General features: G+C 34.8%; 1 protein-coding gene across 15 annotated transcripts in view; it reads left to right on the forward strand.

Moving 5' to 3' along the window:
- Positions 1-18,371, forward strand: part of RYR2 (ryanodine receptor 2) — a 753,432-nt gene that overhangs the window by 364,029 nt on the left and 371,032 nt on the right. For all 15 annotated transcript variants that reach the window (XM_074385363.1, XM_074385370.1, XM_074385367.1 and 12 more), the window contains one exon: positions 3,817-3,973. In XM_074385363.1, the coding sequence (XP_074241464.1) occupies positions 3,817-3,973 (157 nt within the window). The remainder of the gene's footprint in view (positions 1-3,816; positions 3,974-18,371) is intronic.

The following is an 18,371-nucleotide window of genomic DNA, read 5'->3' on the forward strand; positions in this document are numbered from 1 at the left end:
GATACCTATACTTCATGATTGAGTGCTAAAAGAAATATATGTCTTTTTGTAGAGACTCTAAATCTGTCTTATTTTTGGTTAAAAAAAATAGCTCAAGAGCTTCTGAAAACCTGACAGGACTTTGTTTTTATTGTTATTAATATTTTTGATGAGCTGTGACTACATAAATCTAGATTATTCTGCAAACTTCTACATACCTTCCATTAAGTAGTCTTGTTTCTGTCTCTCTACTGTTGCTTGTGTTTGTATTTTGAAATAGAAGTCTGAAGTTTATTTTCACTTCGATTATGGGTGATTGACATATAGAAAGGACATGATCTTATGGCCAGCCACAGGGGAAAGGGCTTGCTAATTGCTTCTCAGAGTCCAGATGCCACTGAGGGGAACACCACAGAGAAGGCAGAGCAGGTGGTTTTTCAACCATTTAGCAGCTTAAAGAGAGATATTTTGCTCTCCTCTGTGACCCTTGATTAAATTTCACCCTCCTGTCTAGCAGCAGGAAAGTAGGAGATTCATTTGTAAGAAATATAATTATTTCAGGAAGTTTTTCAGTTGACACTGACTCTTTAAACGACTTTGGCAAATATGCAAATTGAGCTACATTCAGTTTAGGCTCTTTTATTTTTTTTAATTAAATCCCTTCCATTCTAGGAAGTTTGCATGTCTTATTATATGCAATGGCCATATAATTAGTAGTTTTGCCTTATATTTAGGAATTTATAGTGAAGATCCTGCTTTTGTTTATGATAGAGCTAGCTATGTTGCCTGATACTGATGTTTATTTTCCATATTTGGGTATTCAGTATTCTCTTTACTCCAGTGAGATCCTAAACCATCTATTTGTTGTAGTCGATGTGACCCATTCATTTTATATTTTATAGTGCATACTCTTCCAGATAAAACTATTGTTGTCAAAAGTGTTTCAGTATCACGGCCTTTTCAATTAATCATTTTAATGTAGGGAGTTACACTTGATAGAAAATGCTCTTTTATATTTTACTCCAAGGCAAAATTATACGGCTATTGTAAGTGAGATGTATGTTAGTTCCTGTAATAAGAATAAGCATTGAAATGAAACATATGAATTACTCTATAGTTCAAGTTCTACTTTTATGTCACAAATAAACAAAATGAAATTGTGACATATCATAAAGAATTACTCACTATTCCCCAATTCCCTTTGAGATAATTTTGGATAAATATCCATAATACGTAGGGCACACGTTTTTTGATGTTACCGTAGGGAATTGCTTTATAAAACCACATTACTGTTGCTAATTTTAGTTTTTACTACATATTATTTTCTTGCCTCTTGATACTTTTGGGCTTGTCCTCTTATTTAGTTGGGTGAGGAGGCAGGGGGTTGTGTGCAGGTGAGACCAGGCTAATATGAGTGGCTGGAAAGGAAAGCGGATATTCTTAGACTTCACAGTGTTTTGGCCAAAAACTGGCCACATTCATTCCATTTCTATCAGAATCCTCTTAGTGTCTTGAAAAGAGTACTGATACATAGGAGTTCAAATGAATAGAAATAAGCCTAGAACACCTGCCAGATATCCTAGTAAACAGTAGGTATCTGGTCAAAATTTTGAGCTATTTTGAAAATGAAAGTGTATTCTATCATGATTAAGATGAATTGTTATTTGGAAGTGACTTCTTATTTCCAAACCTCATATTTTCCAAATATTTCATTGTTTTTAAACTAATGGAAACAAATGTTAAAAATAATTGTGGCCAGGCATGGTGGCTCATGCCTGTAATCCCAGCACTTTGGGAGGCTGAGGCGGGTGGATCACGAGGTCAGGAGATAGAGACCATTCTGGCTAACACAGTGAAACCCCGTCTCTACTAAAAATACAAAAAATTCACTGGGTGTCGTGACACGAGCCTGTAGTTCCAGCTACTTGGGAGGCTGGGGCAGGAGAATCACTTGAACCCAGCTTTCAGTGAGCTGAGATAACGCCACTGCACTCTAGCCTGGGTGACAGAAAGTAAAATAAAATAAAAAGTAATAATTGTAGTTTTCATAGTATTTGAAAACAATGCCCCTAATTTTATAAGAGGAGGATTTTTAAAAGCTTATTTATTATCAAAATAGAAATGTTTTAATATGCTGTTATTGGTAGACAAACTTTAATTTCATTTTAAGACAATACTGTGTTAATCTGGGTTTATTAGTGCATGGTTATTATTTTAGTTGGACGACTTTCCAAATTAATTATCTTTATAACAAATTCATGTGAAAATGAACTTATTATAATATAATTCTACTGCTAATTTTCTATGCTAATATCGCAAGTAAAAAATCCAGGTTAGAAAAACAACATTAAATTGATTTATAATTTACCAAAAGATTGCTAGCTTTGACAAAAAGTATTCTCAATTTGTAGAACACAAACCTTTTTAATGAGTCTATAAAAAATCCAAGTTTAGTAATTAATAAGATTATATTGAAACCCTCCATGTATTTACTTTTTGTGTGACTCATCGCATTTTGACAAAATCATCTACTATAAACTGTCTTTTAAAAATTTATCCTTATAATTATTTTCAATTTGTTGTTGACATGTGAAACTTTACAACGTGCATTCTTTTTAGAGTATACACTTTTCTTTATAAAATATCTGGCTATATACCTTTTGTGCTTTTTGGCCTCAAATTGGAATTTAATATCGAATTTGTCATTATTTCCTTTTGATGTTTATTTGCTTGTTAAATCTTTTCTATTCATTTGGTTTTCGTTTTCTGGCCTGCTTTGATCTTAAGCATGTCTCTGATCTATGATGTATATGGGCTGTCCTCAATTTGCATGGTACGGTGTTAAGGAAAGTCATGCACAATAGAACTGTCATCACTCTACACCTTAGCATGGTTAAAGCTCCCAAATGTACAACCTTAAGTTAACAAGGTAATGTGCAAAGCAATAACAGCTTGTATTTTGATTTTTTTATTTTATCCTACCTGAAAGTCATTTATTTTCAATAGACAAATAATAATTGTACATACTTATGGGATACATAGTGATATTTTAACACAGGTAATGTATAATGATCACATCAGAGTAATTGCATATCCATCATCTTAAACATTTATCATTTCTGTACATTAAGAACATTCAGTATCCTTCCAAGCAAATTTTTTAATGATCATAACTTATCTTTTTATTGAAGCAGTCTATATTTTCTGTTTATTACATTTTTTCTTGACGTTTTTAGAAGTTTCATTTTCTTGGTCATCGGGTTCTAATAATATAATTGTTCCACAATATTAAAACTTAAAGTGTAAGAACACATTTCTTTTGTCAGGTAAGTATAATCTATATACTTCAGTTTATGTATATGAGTTCCAACTAATAATCATACTTAGACATTGACAATAATACTACTATTTTTTCAAGTATATGCAAATACAGCAACAGTTTTGAACTAGTAAATGCTAAAATATTTGATGTTGCACTTCCTGTATTATCTTCATTATAGGTTGACTACTCTGTATTAGAGGTTGACTTGGAGCACAACTTCTTAGTTATTTCGGCATGGAATAGTGTATAGTGTAAATTGTATGGCATTTAAAGTCAAACACCTTGAGTTAAACTTAACTTCTAGTTACTATAAGCTTTGTGACTTTGTATATTACTTAATCATTCTCAATAGCCAGTTTGTTACTTGTGAAATGAAATTAATATCACTAATATCCTACGTTTTTTAGAACATTAAGACAATATATATGACTGTTCATTGCCTGACATATGTTTTAATAGCTACTCCTTCTATGATTGTGGGTGCTATTGGATCAAATCCTAACTGTTTTCATTAGGTGGAGTGGAAGCCACATAAGATGGGGCCAGCCATTCAGACTACGCCATGTCACAACAGGGAAATACTTGAGTCTCATGGAAGACAAAAACCTTCTACTCATGGACAAAGAGAAAGCTGATGTAAAATCAACAGCATTTACCTTCCGGTCTTCCAAGGTGAGAGAGAAAATATTATTTGGGTGTTCTATAAACGTTACTGTGTCACGTTTTCTTTGAAGTTAGAAATGAGAAAATAAATGATGTAAGCATATTTCATATGCATTTCTAAATTATCAGTTTCTCTTTCATTCATTCTTCTCCAGTAAAACTGATTTTCTAAACCATTAAAACCTGCCTATAGAGAAACCTAAATGCACACAAAGAGTAATGATTACACAGAGGGTAATGATCGCATAAATCATAGCCTATACGTACATATTGGGATAGTACAACACTGTCAAAAATATAAAATATTAAAATACCTATTATACATTATCAAATGAAAGGTGTTTCATGTGGTTTATAGTTCTTAAAAACACATTCATCCAGCTCCTTCCTGTTTCCTTAAGCATTGACAGTGTCCAGTGACCACAAATGTTGTGATGTTTTTGGGTTACAGTATGAGGTAAAGCGCACCGGGATCTTTGTCTCAAAGATACATTTATATATCCATTGTTATAGGCAGACCTGTATCCTTAACCCTGTTGAATCATTTTTATGATGATTGGTGTATTAGTCCTGTTTCACACTGCTCTAAAGAAATACCTGAGACTAGGTAATTTGTAATGAAAAGAAGTTTAATTCACTTACCCTTCTGCATGGCTGGGAAAGCCTCAGGAAACTTACAATCGTGACAGAAGGGGAAGCAGGCAGGTCTTACATGGCGGCAGGTGAGAGAAACAGCAAGAGAGTAAGTGTAAGGAGGAACTGTCAAACATTAAAAAAAACCATCAGATGTCATGAGAACTCGCATCAGGAGAACAGCATGGGGGAAACTCTCCCCGTGATCCAGTCACCTCTCTCTTTCCAAGTGGGGATTGCAAATTGAGACGAGTTTTGGGTGGGGACACAGAGCCAGACCATATCAATTGCATATTTCCATTGATCATTTAATGAAGATTATGAAACTTGAGAAAGATGACTGGAATGATATTAAACTACTGACTAACTTTCATCTTAGAAAGGCAAAACTTTGTTTCCTTAAGCAGATAAAGGTTTGACTTGTGTTTCTGTGATTCGTACATACTCATGAGTATAGGCATCTTCACAGTGTTATTCAGGGCTCATTAAAACAAACAAACAAACGTATTATTTCATTTTTTTACTACTAGGAAGTTCTAAAGATTCAGTCACCCTTCCCCATATTTTGTATGCTGCCTCAATTCAAGTTGGATTTTTGATAGCAGGAAAATATATTAAGTGCTATGTAGAAAATATTCAAACAAGGTCATGATTTGGTTTATTAGAACTATAATACAAATGCTACAATGCCTTTAAAATATTGGATTAGTTTTAAAGTTTTACTTTTCCTCTTTATAGAAATATATATGTTAGGTAGCATCTTCTAAATATTTTACAAGCATTAACAAAGATTATTTTCTATTTAGGTAAAACATTTACCCTAAAAGACCAATTTTCTGTATGCTTAATAAATTCCATTTTATTGATCTTATAATGGTGTCCCGTCACAGCATAGGATTGGCAGCATAAACATAAATACTTACTGAACTCTGAAGGTGTCCCATAGAACTTGTATTTGCAGAGTTGTCACTAGAGGCCACTGGACTTTATTTCTCCATTAGGTCTATAGTGTAGATTTCTCCAGTAAGTGCAGGACATAGAAAACATTAATTTTCCTAATTATGAAAATAAGCTATTTCACTATAGTTTTAACAGTGTATTTCATATAAATAATATCTAACATGGAAGAAAACATATTTATCATTTAGAGTAATAATTGTAACACAATTAAAAGTAGTTATTTACAGCTATTTAAATTTTTTTAGTTCTTTAATCATATTTTATTTCTTCTGATTTTGAAAGCCATGCATATTTACCTTAGAAAGTTTAGAAAATACAAAAAATATGTAGGAGTAAGAAATACCTAATTATGCAGAATACCAACGTTTTGATACATTTTCTTCCTAATCTTTTTCTTTTACTGTACAAACGCACACAACCTTGCAATGTGGGGATTAAGAGCTACCACTGCTCCTCCCCCAGGCAATTGAAATCTATGTTTTGACTCTCCGAAAACTTAACTACTAATAGTCTGTTGTTGACTGGAAACCTTACCAATAATGTAGTTGATTAACGCATATTTTTAATGTCATGTGTATTATAAACTGTATTCTTCCAATAAAGTAAGCTAGAGGAAAGAAAATGTTATTAAGAAAACTATAAGGAAGGCTGGGCGTGGTGGCTCACGCCTGTAATCCCAGCACTTTGGGAGGCCATGGCAGGTGAATCTGGCCAACATGGTGAAACCCTGTCTCTACAAAATTAAAATACACAACTTAGCTGGGGGTGGTGCATGCACCTGTAGTCCCGGCTGGTCAGGAGGCTGAGGCAGGAGAATCACTTGAACTCGGGAGGCAGAGGATGCAGTGAGCCAAGATTGTGCCACTGCACTGGGCGACAGAGTGAGACTCAGTCTCAGGAAAACAAAACAACAGCAACACCAACACACAAAACCCAAAACTATAAGGAAGATGAAATACATTTTCTATGCCTTAGATGGAAATTGGTCATCAACAAAGTTGGTCCTTGTTTTCATGTTGAGTAGGCTGAGGAGGAGGAAGGAGAGGAAGAGGGGCTGGTCTTAATGTCTCAGTGGTGGCAGAGGTGAAGGAAAATGCATGTACATGTGGACCTGCACAGTCCAAATACATGTTGTTCAAGAATCAGCTGTACATTACAAAATACGAATGTAGTTTGTGTTCTGCTTTCATTTGATGATGTATAGTAGGTATTTTTATATTGTATATTTTTGACAGCTTCATACTATCCCAGTATGTACGTATACGCTATAATTTAGGCAATCATGACTATGTAATCATTACTCTTTATTGTACATTTAGGTTTCTATAGTTATATAATATATACATATATTAATACATATCTATTATTATAAATATAACTCAAACCAAAGTAAGTTTTGGGGAGGCCAGAAGTAATTCTGAAAGGACAGTATCCTGAATGAACATTCCCAATGCCTTTCTCATTCAATTTCTGTTCTGGATTACACCGAATGGTAGAAGATGCCTTGGAATCTATCAGTTAACTGGAGAGCTCCAGAAAAGACAGTCAGGGTAGGTCTTTATTCTCCATTGTGAAAATAGAGAGGCACAGCTGGTAAAATCTCATTATCCTTACAAAGCATCTGTATCTATATATTTGCGGTGTAGGCTCTTAGAGGGCCTCAACGGTGGGTACTCAGTGGACCTTAAGGTGGGCCAGAATTGTTCCTTGTCTCTGTAGTTGGAAAGCACAATTAATCCCATTATGGGACATGGGCTTCTTTCTTAAATCTAGCTTGCAGAGAAGTGGGAATTTGCTCGTTTGTCTACTGACAGCACCTCAGTCCAGAAAGAAAACAATTCAACCCACTAAAGAAGAACCAGTTATCTGATGGTAGAAGCCCTTTTCAACTAGAGAAGGTGGTACCTATTAAAATGACATTCAGCTTTATTCCTTCTGGAAAAACTAGAAGCAATTGACATCTTCCTTACAAAAATATAACTTACCCAAAGAAAATCTCGAAGAGGTTGAAAAACATGAACTCGTGTATCACAATGGAAGACATTGGAATGATTTTCCAAACTTTAGTATTTTCAAAAGCTGGGAGTCTGTGGTGGGAGGATCTCTTGAGCCCAGGAGTTCGAGGCTGCAGTGAGCTATGATTATGGCCACTGCATTCCAGCCTCGACAACAGAATGAGAACAAGACTCTATAGAAAAACTAAAAGTAAAAGAAACAGGTAGAATACATCTAACAAAAATTGGAAGAAAAGAGGAAGAGTGAAAGGTACAGTAGGTGCTCCAATTGCCTTCTGTGAAACGGAAGTCAAAGATTTTCTAAAGATTGAAACTTTGAGTAATGGAACCGTAAGTATTGAACAGCCGAAAAGTAAACACTGAAATATAATAACACTAAAACAAGATGATGGAAGAAAGTTGGTGAGAGAAAGAGGAACATGCTACGTTTTTCATCATGCATGATCCAGCCTAATAAAAAGAAGAAAAGAGTTGCTAAAGAGCCAGAGACATAAAAACACAGACAATTAAAAAACGAGACCACAGAATGAATGGCTGTTAAAAAAAAAAAAGGTACAGAAACAGAAAACCTGAAGTATGACACAATGAAAACCTAAACTGTGGCCCACTGTATTTGCTTATCAGTATATGTAAATGGACTGTCTCACAATTTAAAAGACTTTGCCTCAGTAAAGAGAAAAAAAGTAAAGAAAAAGGCATCTGATCTTAATAACAGATGAGGTGGAATTCAGGTGAAATAAAGAATTGCAGGAGACAAAAAGAATATTTCATGAAATTGAATAGAGTGCAAGTCACTGAAGTTGTAACAGTTGTTAAATTTACATAACAAATAAGATATATTAGTATTCCTAAAACAAGAATTAGCATTCATAAAGCAAGATAGTGTTCGTAAAACAAAAACAGGTGGACAAAGGATATGGACGGACATTTCTCAAAAGAAGACATTTATGTGGCCAAGAAACATGAAACAAACAAAAAGCTCAACATCACTAATCATTAGAGAAATGCAAATCAAAACCACAGTGAGATACCATCTCACACTAGCCAGAATGGTGATTATTAAAATGTCAAGAAACAACAGATGCTGGAGAGGCTGTGGAGAAACGAGAACACTTTTACACTGTTGGTGGGAATGTAATAGTTCAACCATTGTGGAAGACAGTGTGGTGATTCCTCAAAGATCTGAACAAGAAACCCAATTTGACCCAACGATGCCATTACTGGATATATACCCAAAGTAATATAAATCATTCTATTATAAAGATAGACACACACGTGTTTATTGCAGTATTATTCTCAATAGCAAAGACATGCAATCAACCCAAATGCCCATCAATGATAGACTAGATAAAGAAAATGTGGTACATATACAGCATGGAATACTGTGCAGCCATAAAAGGGAATGAGATAATGTCATTTGCAGGGACATGGATCAAGCTGGAAGCCATCATCCTCAGCAAACTGACGCAGGAACAGAAAACAAAATCATTTAAATAAAAAAACCATTGCACTGACATTCTGGGACATAAGTTCTGTGCACATTTTTGATTTGTTTACTTACGGTGCATTCCTAGAAATGGAAATAGTAACTCAAAAGCTATGAATATTTTTTAATGTTCTTGGTACAGATTGCCCAAAGCAATAGCTTTTGAAGCCTTTTTCTCTGAATCTCTCTCCTAATATTCTCTCAATGGTTTTTTTTTTTTTAATTTTTCATGTTTTATTTATTTATTTTTTTTGAGACAGAGTCTTGCTCTGTCACCGTCTCGGCCTCCCAAAGTGCTGGGATTACAGGCATGAGCCACCGCGCCCAGGTTCTCTCAATGTTACAATAGGCCTCGTATTTGAGGACTTTTGACTTTCCAGATTCTTTTGTGATTTCTGCTCAGGGCTTCTGTTGCTGGAATTTGGCAATTGTGTAATGTCACACCTTGCATGGAGGAAGAGAGGCCACAGATATATTTTTCTTTAACTAAACAATTTGTTTTTTCTAAAGCTACTTTCCTGCCTGGTGTTCAGGGGACCACTCGCATGTACAGGTTAATAACTTGCTGCCACACTCACTCAGTGACATACATACTCAGTCACTTCATTCATACAGGTAATTTCATATGATTACATGGTTGAAGGCAGTAAAAGTGGGATTTCAGGAAATTTTTTTTTAAATCATAGTAAATTTTTAATTTTAATGTCAATGGAAGATTAGTTAATAAATATTTTTTCATAAAATGGAGACAATAACCCTTCCCATTTTTTTCTGTTAAAATGACGTTTTCAGTTATATATTTAATGCATAGTCATTAGAGAAAAATATAAAGGTAGTACAAAGTTGGAGAAAGGAGAAAAGTAAGTTGACCCACAGTCCCTCACTCAGAAACAACCTTGTGTGTGTATTTGAACTGTTAGCAAATATTACATATTTTAATGATGCATAGTGTTAATTATATACTATTTTGGGTTTACTTTTTCTTTAATAATATATACTACTATATTTCTTCTTTAATAGAATTTTGGCAGTAATACAATAAAGTAGATTTATTGTAATTCATGCAGCTACTTACTATGTTTGAATATTTAACTTATTTTTAATGTTTCACTTTTAAGCTGAATATTTTTGTCTCTGAATATTTCTATGTATTGCCGACTACCTTTTTTCAGAAGTTGAACTGTTTTGGTCTAAGAATATGAAGATTTCAAAAGTGTTTGGTACTGGAGGCTGTCAGAAGGCAGAACAGTTATCTGTTTTGTTCACCATAGATAGTGCAGTGCCTGACACTTAGTGGGGATTGCTAAATGTGCTTGGTAAACGAATGCACCTGGCCAAAGTACTCTTCAGAACTTTGCACCAGTATTTATGCTAAGCAGCAGGGTATGAAAGTTGACATTTCTGTGTGACCTCATCAAGAAATAATTTTGAAATCTGATAATTTTGATAGATGAAAAATCAGTTGTATCCTATTTTATATTCTATAAGTAAGTTAACCTCTTTTACTGTAAAACTTCTATTATTTTAAAGCAAATTATAATGATTTAGTATTCCAGTGAATGAAACAAATGGCATAGTAAGCAATTTTTAGCAATTGGCTTTTTTTTTTTTTAATTTCTCGTAACGCATGTGGTTTTTTTGAGCAGATGAATTTGAACTTTTGTGCCCTACATTCCATAACTCCCAGAGCAATGACTTTAGCCTTTTTAAAAATATATTCCTTTACAGTTTAATCTCGAATAACTTCAAATTATTCAAGGCATTTAATATGTCTTAAATATATGTGTATCTCATAATATTTCAAATGAGCTCCCAATCATAACTTGTAGGGATGTAAATAGAATCAATAACAACAATATATTTCAGACTGGGAACTTCTGAATTTAGCAGCAAAGCTATTCTAACACTGGGCATACATATATTCAGTTGAGAATGGAAGAAAATTCTTTTTATTAATTATAGCATTTTTAAAAATTATTCTTTAAGTTCTGGGGTACAAGTGCAGAATGTGCAGGTTTGTTACATAGGTATACACGTACCATGGTGGCTTTCTGCACCCATCAACCCGTCATCTACATTAGGTATTTCTCCTAATGCTATTTGCCCCTTAGCTTCCCCAGCCCCTGACAGGCACAGGTGTGTGATGTTCCCCTCCCTGTGTCCATGTGTTCTCATTGTTCAACTCCCACTAATGAGTGAGAACACTCGGTGTTTTCTGTTCTTGTGTTAGTTTGCTGAGAATGATGGTTTGAAAATTCTTATTATCTGGTGAGTTGAAGTGATATAGAAGGGTGTGATTCTCCTGACCCGGTCTTCTCTGGGAAGGGAAGGGATGGAGGTTTTTTATACCCACTTCCAAATTCTTTGAAATTCTGCTCATGTCCTAACTTGAGCTTTCTATAATCATGGTTAGTGCCTTTCCAATTAGGCCTATCTCTGGATATTATGAATTAGAAATTTAAAAAATGACCTTTGCTTACAAAAATGTCTGACTTCTGAGACTCTGGAACGGTGCTGGTGACTCAAATTCCTATTTCATTGGTTAAAAGTAGAACCATTATGTCTTTTTCTTTTATCTGTTTTTCTGCCATCATCATCATCATCTCTCAAAGCAAATTAATGCTTCTGGACAACTTAGTTCTTTTAGATTGAACAGTACTCTTTTTACTGTATTTATTTTATTACTATATTTTAAATTTTTTAATTCTTAGATCCCTGATTTTCAGAAGTTTGTAGATAACCAGTAACTCTATAAGAGGAGAGCTACAATTGAAATTAAAACTGTCTGCTAATTGAAATGTTTAGGTGGCTGTGTGAGTGAGTGAGTGTGTGTTAGAGAAAAGAACAAATAAGTGTGTGATTCTTGTATAATATTTTACCAAATTTTTACTGGTAGAAAGTTGTTTTTAAAATAGAAAATATTTTTGATATTAGAGAAGTAGTTAAAAATCCAACTACAAGGTACCTGAAAAAGGGCTAGACCTAACATAATTTGATAGTTTAGCTCAATTCAGAATAAGTTACAAAACACAAGTGGTTATCTCAGAAAGAAATAAATGGCACAGAAAAGATATCTAAAACTACACTCACATACACAGACATGTGAAAAATTAATTGACAGTGTTGTTTATAATATTTAAAATAGAATCGTTTTAATTGGAAGGAAGCCCAATAAAATAAAAATCCATTCATGCTGAAAAGTATTTTCTGCAATTACATAATAAAGCAGCATTGAACTTAGAACTAGTGAAACACATTAAAAAAGAGACCTTGATTAAAGATGAAAAATATATTTTTAAAATATTATTTCACATTGTCAAAATTTCAGAAAAAATAGAATAGCTCAACAGACTCACTTAATCTCTTTGTTATCACATTTGGCCATGGTCTCTTTTCTTTAAGATACATATTGGATTCACTTAAAAGTATATTTGATAATTCTCCGCCCCCCTCAGTCACTGGTAGGTTGAAAAGGTTTGCCCTATCTTTACATACTTCTACCATATTTCCCATGAAGAGGAGTACTTACATTGTGAAAGGCAAATACTTTTTAAAAAAAATGATGTAGTGTATATCAAAGAATACCTCATACATTTGAGGTATACTTTGAGTATGCAATAATGAGTGACTGCTGGTTGATATAATTTCTGTGTTGCAAATCAAATTTTCATTGCTGATGGAAAATCAAACTTTTTAGATCAGTTGCAGATCTCAGCTCTCATCTGTGTTTAGGAGTTTTGGTTTTGAAATTCTGAAATGAAAATTCATTCTTGTGAGCCTTTGCATTTACATGAGCAGTCCCTTACCTCTAACTATGTGAGACTGTATTGTACAAGCATTTTTGGAAAATTGTATAAATCATTAAGATCATTTTAACTGAAGATTTTAAAGGTGAGATTGGCTTTTAAATTCCATGTTACTAGTTGACATAAGGAGCATTTCCTCACTTGTCATTGAGGTGTCTTTGACACTAATGTGAACATTCACCAGCCAATCTCAAATACGGGATTTGATGGAAGAATCAACAATTGCTGATAACCCTATATATTCAGAAAAAACTGAATAAAATAGGGAATGGTTTATAATGTAACCGACTTCGGTTTTCTTTTAAGGAAAATATTTTACATAATTAAGAATGCAATTTGATAAATGTATCTTAAAAATGTTCTTCACTTTCTCTATTCCTAGAAGTTTTAACCATTGTTTTCAAGTGTTTTGAAATGTCAGTTTTAATCATAAGGAAGGTAGGTCATGCCAATTATATGTGTATTCAATCCCCAACCCACAAGATAAAATTATTTTAGCTTAAAATGCCACCGAAACATTTCTCTGTAGGTGATTTCCTCTGGTTTTTCCTCCCTATGCACAATGAATAGAAGAAGTCTTTTGCTGTGGAAATGATGGAATAATCATTTCATGTAAGACTGTCAATGAGATTATAAGAATAGTGAACAAATGGCAAAAAAAATTTTTATTTTATATATATTAAAAATTATATGTATAATATATATTTTATATATCATATATATATGTTATATAGGTTTGCTTTATGAAATTGTGAGGGCTGGCTTAAAGCCTGACAGCTGCAGTGCAAGTGGTCCAGCAAGGGTGACCATGATCAGGCTGGAATCCTTAGGCGTGGGCTGATGATGTTGTCCACAGTGGTCAGGAAGAGAAGACCAGCAGCAGGGCAGAGCCCTGTGGATAATAACTGTTTGAAGCTTAGGTGCTCAGGGCAAGCCTGAACCCATTGAAAGGGCTCACCTGGGTAAATATCATCCATTTCGGATAATCTCTCATTTGATTTACTCAAAGTCAATTGATAAGGAACCTTAATTATATCTACCAGATCCCTTGACCTCATCTAAGGTCACCTAACTGCAGGAGGGATACTCTGTCATATGCATTGGCCCCACTCACACTCTAAGGGATGGCATCATATGGGGTGTTAGAGGCTGGTCTTTAGGTGCTGTGACCTTAAGCTCTGTGACTGCTGCTGTGGAAGCCCCTTCAAGACATCTTCAGCATGAAAACCTTAAAAATCCCTTTTCCATCAACTCGCTCGCCAGAATAGCTTCTCCTGAGAAGCCCTGGGATAAAGGGTGATATCCATTTTTTCTTTTTTTTTTTTTTTTTTTGCATTGTGTCCTGGAAGGATCAAGCCCAGGAAGTGTCAGTACCAGTCATTTCTCTTACCGTGTAACATTTTCAGACTCTTGTTTTCATAGTGACCAACTATTCTGTGCTGCAGTGTGGCACCATTAATAAGCAAATAAAACAATTTAACCATTTTTGGTGAAATTTTTGGTTAAATGTAACCAAATTTGGTTAAATGATTAAAAAACTTTAACCTCTTAGCAAAGTAAAAATAATCTACAGATCGATTTTGTGGATTATTTTAACCAGAAAGTAACCATTTTTGGTTATATTTTTTTGTTAAATTTAACCAAATTTAGTAAATGGTTAAAAACCTTTATTATTTATCTTAAAGATACCTGGCTCTTAAAAAGTAAATAAAAACTCCATCATCTAAGGATAAAGGCCTTTTTTCTCCAGTCACCTGACAGAGTAATTTGGATAGACACAGGATGATTTTAGCTAATGCTGAAAGAAGTCCTCTGAACTGCATGCTTTTTATTATAAGAAATGATTCTGTAGGATTAGTTTTAGTCTTTTAATAAGTCTAGGTTTGTATATCTAGTAGGTACATAGTGTCACTTGGTATATCTATGTGTATAAGGCCACAGTTCTTCAGAAGTAGTTTTGACTTCGTTATGAGCCATTTTGGTACACACGTCATGCCAAATATCACTTAATACTTTTCAGACCAATCTTTTTAACATCTGGGTCTATTTTAATATTCCTTTAAAAATTAGATGTTCCAAGCATTTACGAATGGGATTATTTGAGTGCTCATAATGGGTGGAGTTTGTCAGCACAGTTTTTATGTGAAATCTGAAGGGATTTCTAGAAATTCATTCATTCAGCCGTCTTCATCAAGGATCTGACATTTGCAGGCACTATTCTGGTCTTGAGGCTATGAGGGGTCAGGGTGGAGGAATCAGACATACAACTCCTGCTCTCAGAAAGATATGAATGATAGTCAAGTGGGAAAGAAGACAGTTGAGGAACTTTTTTTTTTTTTTTTTTTTTTTTGAGACGGAGTTTCGCTCTTGTTACCCAGGCTGGAGTGCAATGGCACGATCTCAGCTCACCGCAACCTCTGCCTCCTGGGTTCAGGCAATTCTCCTGCCTCAGCCTCCTGAGTAGCTGGGATTACAGGCACGCGCCACCATGCCCAGCTAATTTTTTGTATTTTTAGTAGAGACGGGGTTGTTGACCAGGATGGTCTCGATCTCTTGACCTCGTGATCCACCCGCCTCAGCCTCCCAAAGTGCTGGTATTACAGGCGTGAGCCACCACGCCCGTCGAGGAACGGTTTTAACAAAGTGCTAACATTTCTCTGATAGTGGAAGTACAACATGCTATGAGAGTACATGAATGTAAAGAGAAAATACCTATCCATGCAAACCTCTTAGAGTGAAAAAGCAGTGTTTGCAATAATTCTACACTGTGCTGAGAACTTATTTTATCTTTGAGTATTTTTATAACTCTTAAGATCTCAAGATTATTCTTGCAGGATAGGTAATTAGAAGACTATAAAAGTTAAAAATTTACAGGTTTTAATGAATAAGATAATGTGTATAAGATAATGCTAAGATTAGGAGGATCTTGACATTTTCTTGATTAAATGTAGGAGGTAAAGGAATTAAATTTTATATAGTCTTTTGAGGGAAGTTTCCATTTAGTAGCAAAATACTTAAGCTAGAGTGTTCTAATGGCAATTTGATCTTCAGATTAGAAAATTTCTATTGATTAACTTTTAATTAACTCTTTTTTTTTTGGCAACAGAGTCTCACTCTGTCACCCAGGCTGAAGTGCAATAGTGGGATCTTGGGTCCCTGCAGCCTGCGCTTCCTGAGTTCAGGGGATTCTCCTGCCTCATCATCCTAAGTAGCTGGGATTACAGGCACATACCATGGCCTGGCTAATTTTTATACTTTTAGTAGAGACAGGGTTTCATCATGTTGGCCAGGCAGGTCTCTAACTCCTGACCTCAAGTGATCCACCTGCCTTGGCCTCCCAAAGTACTGGAATTACAAGTGTGACCCACCTGCCTCAGCCTCCCAAAATGCTGGGATTAAAGGCCTGAGCCACTGCACCTGGACATTTTAATCAACTCTGTTAAACAACTCCAGTGTGATGCTAAGATGATCAGTTAATTTTGTATTTATTCTTTCTATTTTTCTGTTTCATTTATTTTTGTGATGTACAGTTTAGCTCTATTCACTATGTATATGTTTACTTTTATATCCTTGAACATATTTCGTATTTATAATAGTTGCTGTAAAGTCCTCGTCAGCTAGTTGTAAGATCTGGGCCATCTTCACATTGCTTTGCATTGCCTGTTCTGTTGTGATTTTGTTTTTCCAAACATAGATAGCTCACATTTTCTCGTTTCTTTACATCTGCTTATTTCTGACACTGTATCGGATATTGGAAGTGATACATAGTAGAGGCTCTGAATTTCAGGTTTTTTTCTGAAGAGTGATTTTGGTTTTGTAGACAGTTAACCTTATTGGATTGAAACTTCAGTTTTCTCTCTTTTGCATGTGGAGTTGCTTATATTTTTACTCAAATCTTTCAGCTTCCATCTGCTGCCATTATACTGGGCTTTCCTCCAGCACGCACAGTTTAGAGGTCAGCAGAATTTGGATACGTTTTTTTACAAAGATTTTGTAGATATCTGTGTGTTCAGGATTTAGCCCATCTAATTATTTCATTGCTTGTGAACCCTGAAGCATCTCCTCTGACACCTCAAGCCAATAAAGCAGCAGATTTCTCCTGCCAGAGTAGCAGACAGATTGGGCACAGCATGCCCCAGAGCAAAAGGCAGCCACTTACCGGCCACACAAGGTGCTGTTTGCCTTTTCAGAGAGATCTATTTTCCGGTTTCTTCTGCTTTTGGTCCATCCAAAGTACCCTTAAGTCCATTCTTAAAAGTATTTTTTTCTAAATTTTATAATAGTTTCCATGGGAGAATTCGCTCCATGCAGCGACTTCATGATTTTCCAAAGTGGAACAAGTCAAAAATAAAATTTAAACGCTGTTGCCAAAATTAAGGCCAGTAATATAGATACAGTACAGCGAATACAGAGTTTTAGTAAGATTATTACTTGCCTAATCTGAGCACTTTATTTCCAGGAATACGGGCTAATTTTCTATTAGATGCTTTTAGTACATGTCACATTCGTGGGTCATGCTATGCTTCAGCTTATGGTCATTTAAAGCATCTAGATTATTTTCATCTGAATTTATCCTAAGCTTGAGCTACAGAAAATAAAAGAAGAAAAGAACATGGATGGCCTTTGGTCTTTCATTCAGCAAGTGATCTCACTTATTTTTTCTAATGTAACTTTAGCATTTTTTTACCTCACTTAAGGGTCAGAATAATTATTAAAACATAGTCATTGGCTGGGAGTGGTGGCTCATGCCTGTAATCTCAACACTTTGGGAGGTTGAGGCAGGTGGATTACCTGAGGTCAGAGTTTGAGACCAGCCTGGCCAACATGGTGAAACCCTGTCTCTACTAAATATACAAAAATTAGCCAAGCATTGGGGTATGTGCCTGTCGTCCCAGCTACTCAGGAAGCTGAGACAGGAGAATCGCTTGAAACCAGGAGGTGGAGGTTACAGTGGGCTGAGACTGCACCACTGCACTTGAACCTGAGTGACAGCAACAAAAACATCATCATCAAATTTCATAATTAAATCTTCAAATCCAGAGACGGATGCTAAATACGTAACTAAAATAGAAAGCATGATTTCACAATTAATGATTGTGTGACTTCTTAATATACAGTCCATAAACCTATAAATAATCTAGCCACAAACTAATTTACTTGAAGAAAAGACCAAAAAGAAAAGAGAGTCTCACTGTTCTAAAGAGATAATTACAGTGTTCTGTTTTTATCCCGAGAATTTAATTTTCCTATTGACAGGGTTGGTATAAGTAGATTAGTAGTTTATCTAGGTTGATAGAATGAAATTGGAATGATTTTATTGTCTGTTGTATTACAGATGCTTAGACTAGTGTTTCAAGTTATTTGCATAATGATTGAATCAACTTAATTGATAATTACATATTATCTTAGATGACCTTGACCCTTTGTGTTAAAAATTTCAACTCATTTTAATTTTAATTTTCGATTACTTGCAGAGTGTTCATAATCATTTTAGGGTCATTAATTAT

The sequence above is a fragment of the Saimiri boliviensis genome, chromosome 14, assembly GCF_048565385.1.
Source record: "Saimiri boliviensis isolate mSaiBol1 chromosome 14, mSaiBol1.pri, whole genome shotgun sequence".
Taxonomy (NCBI): domain Eukaryota; kingdom Metazoa; phylum Chordata; class Mammalia; order Primates; family Cebidae; genus Saimiri; species Saimiri boliviensis.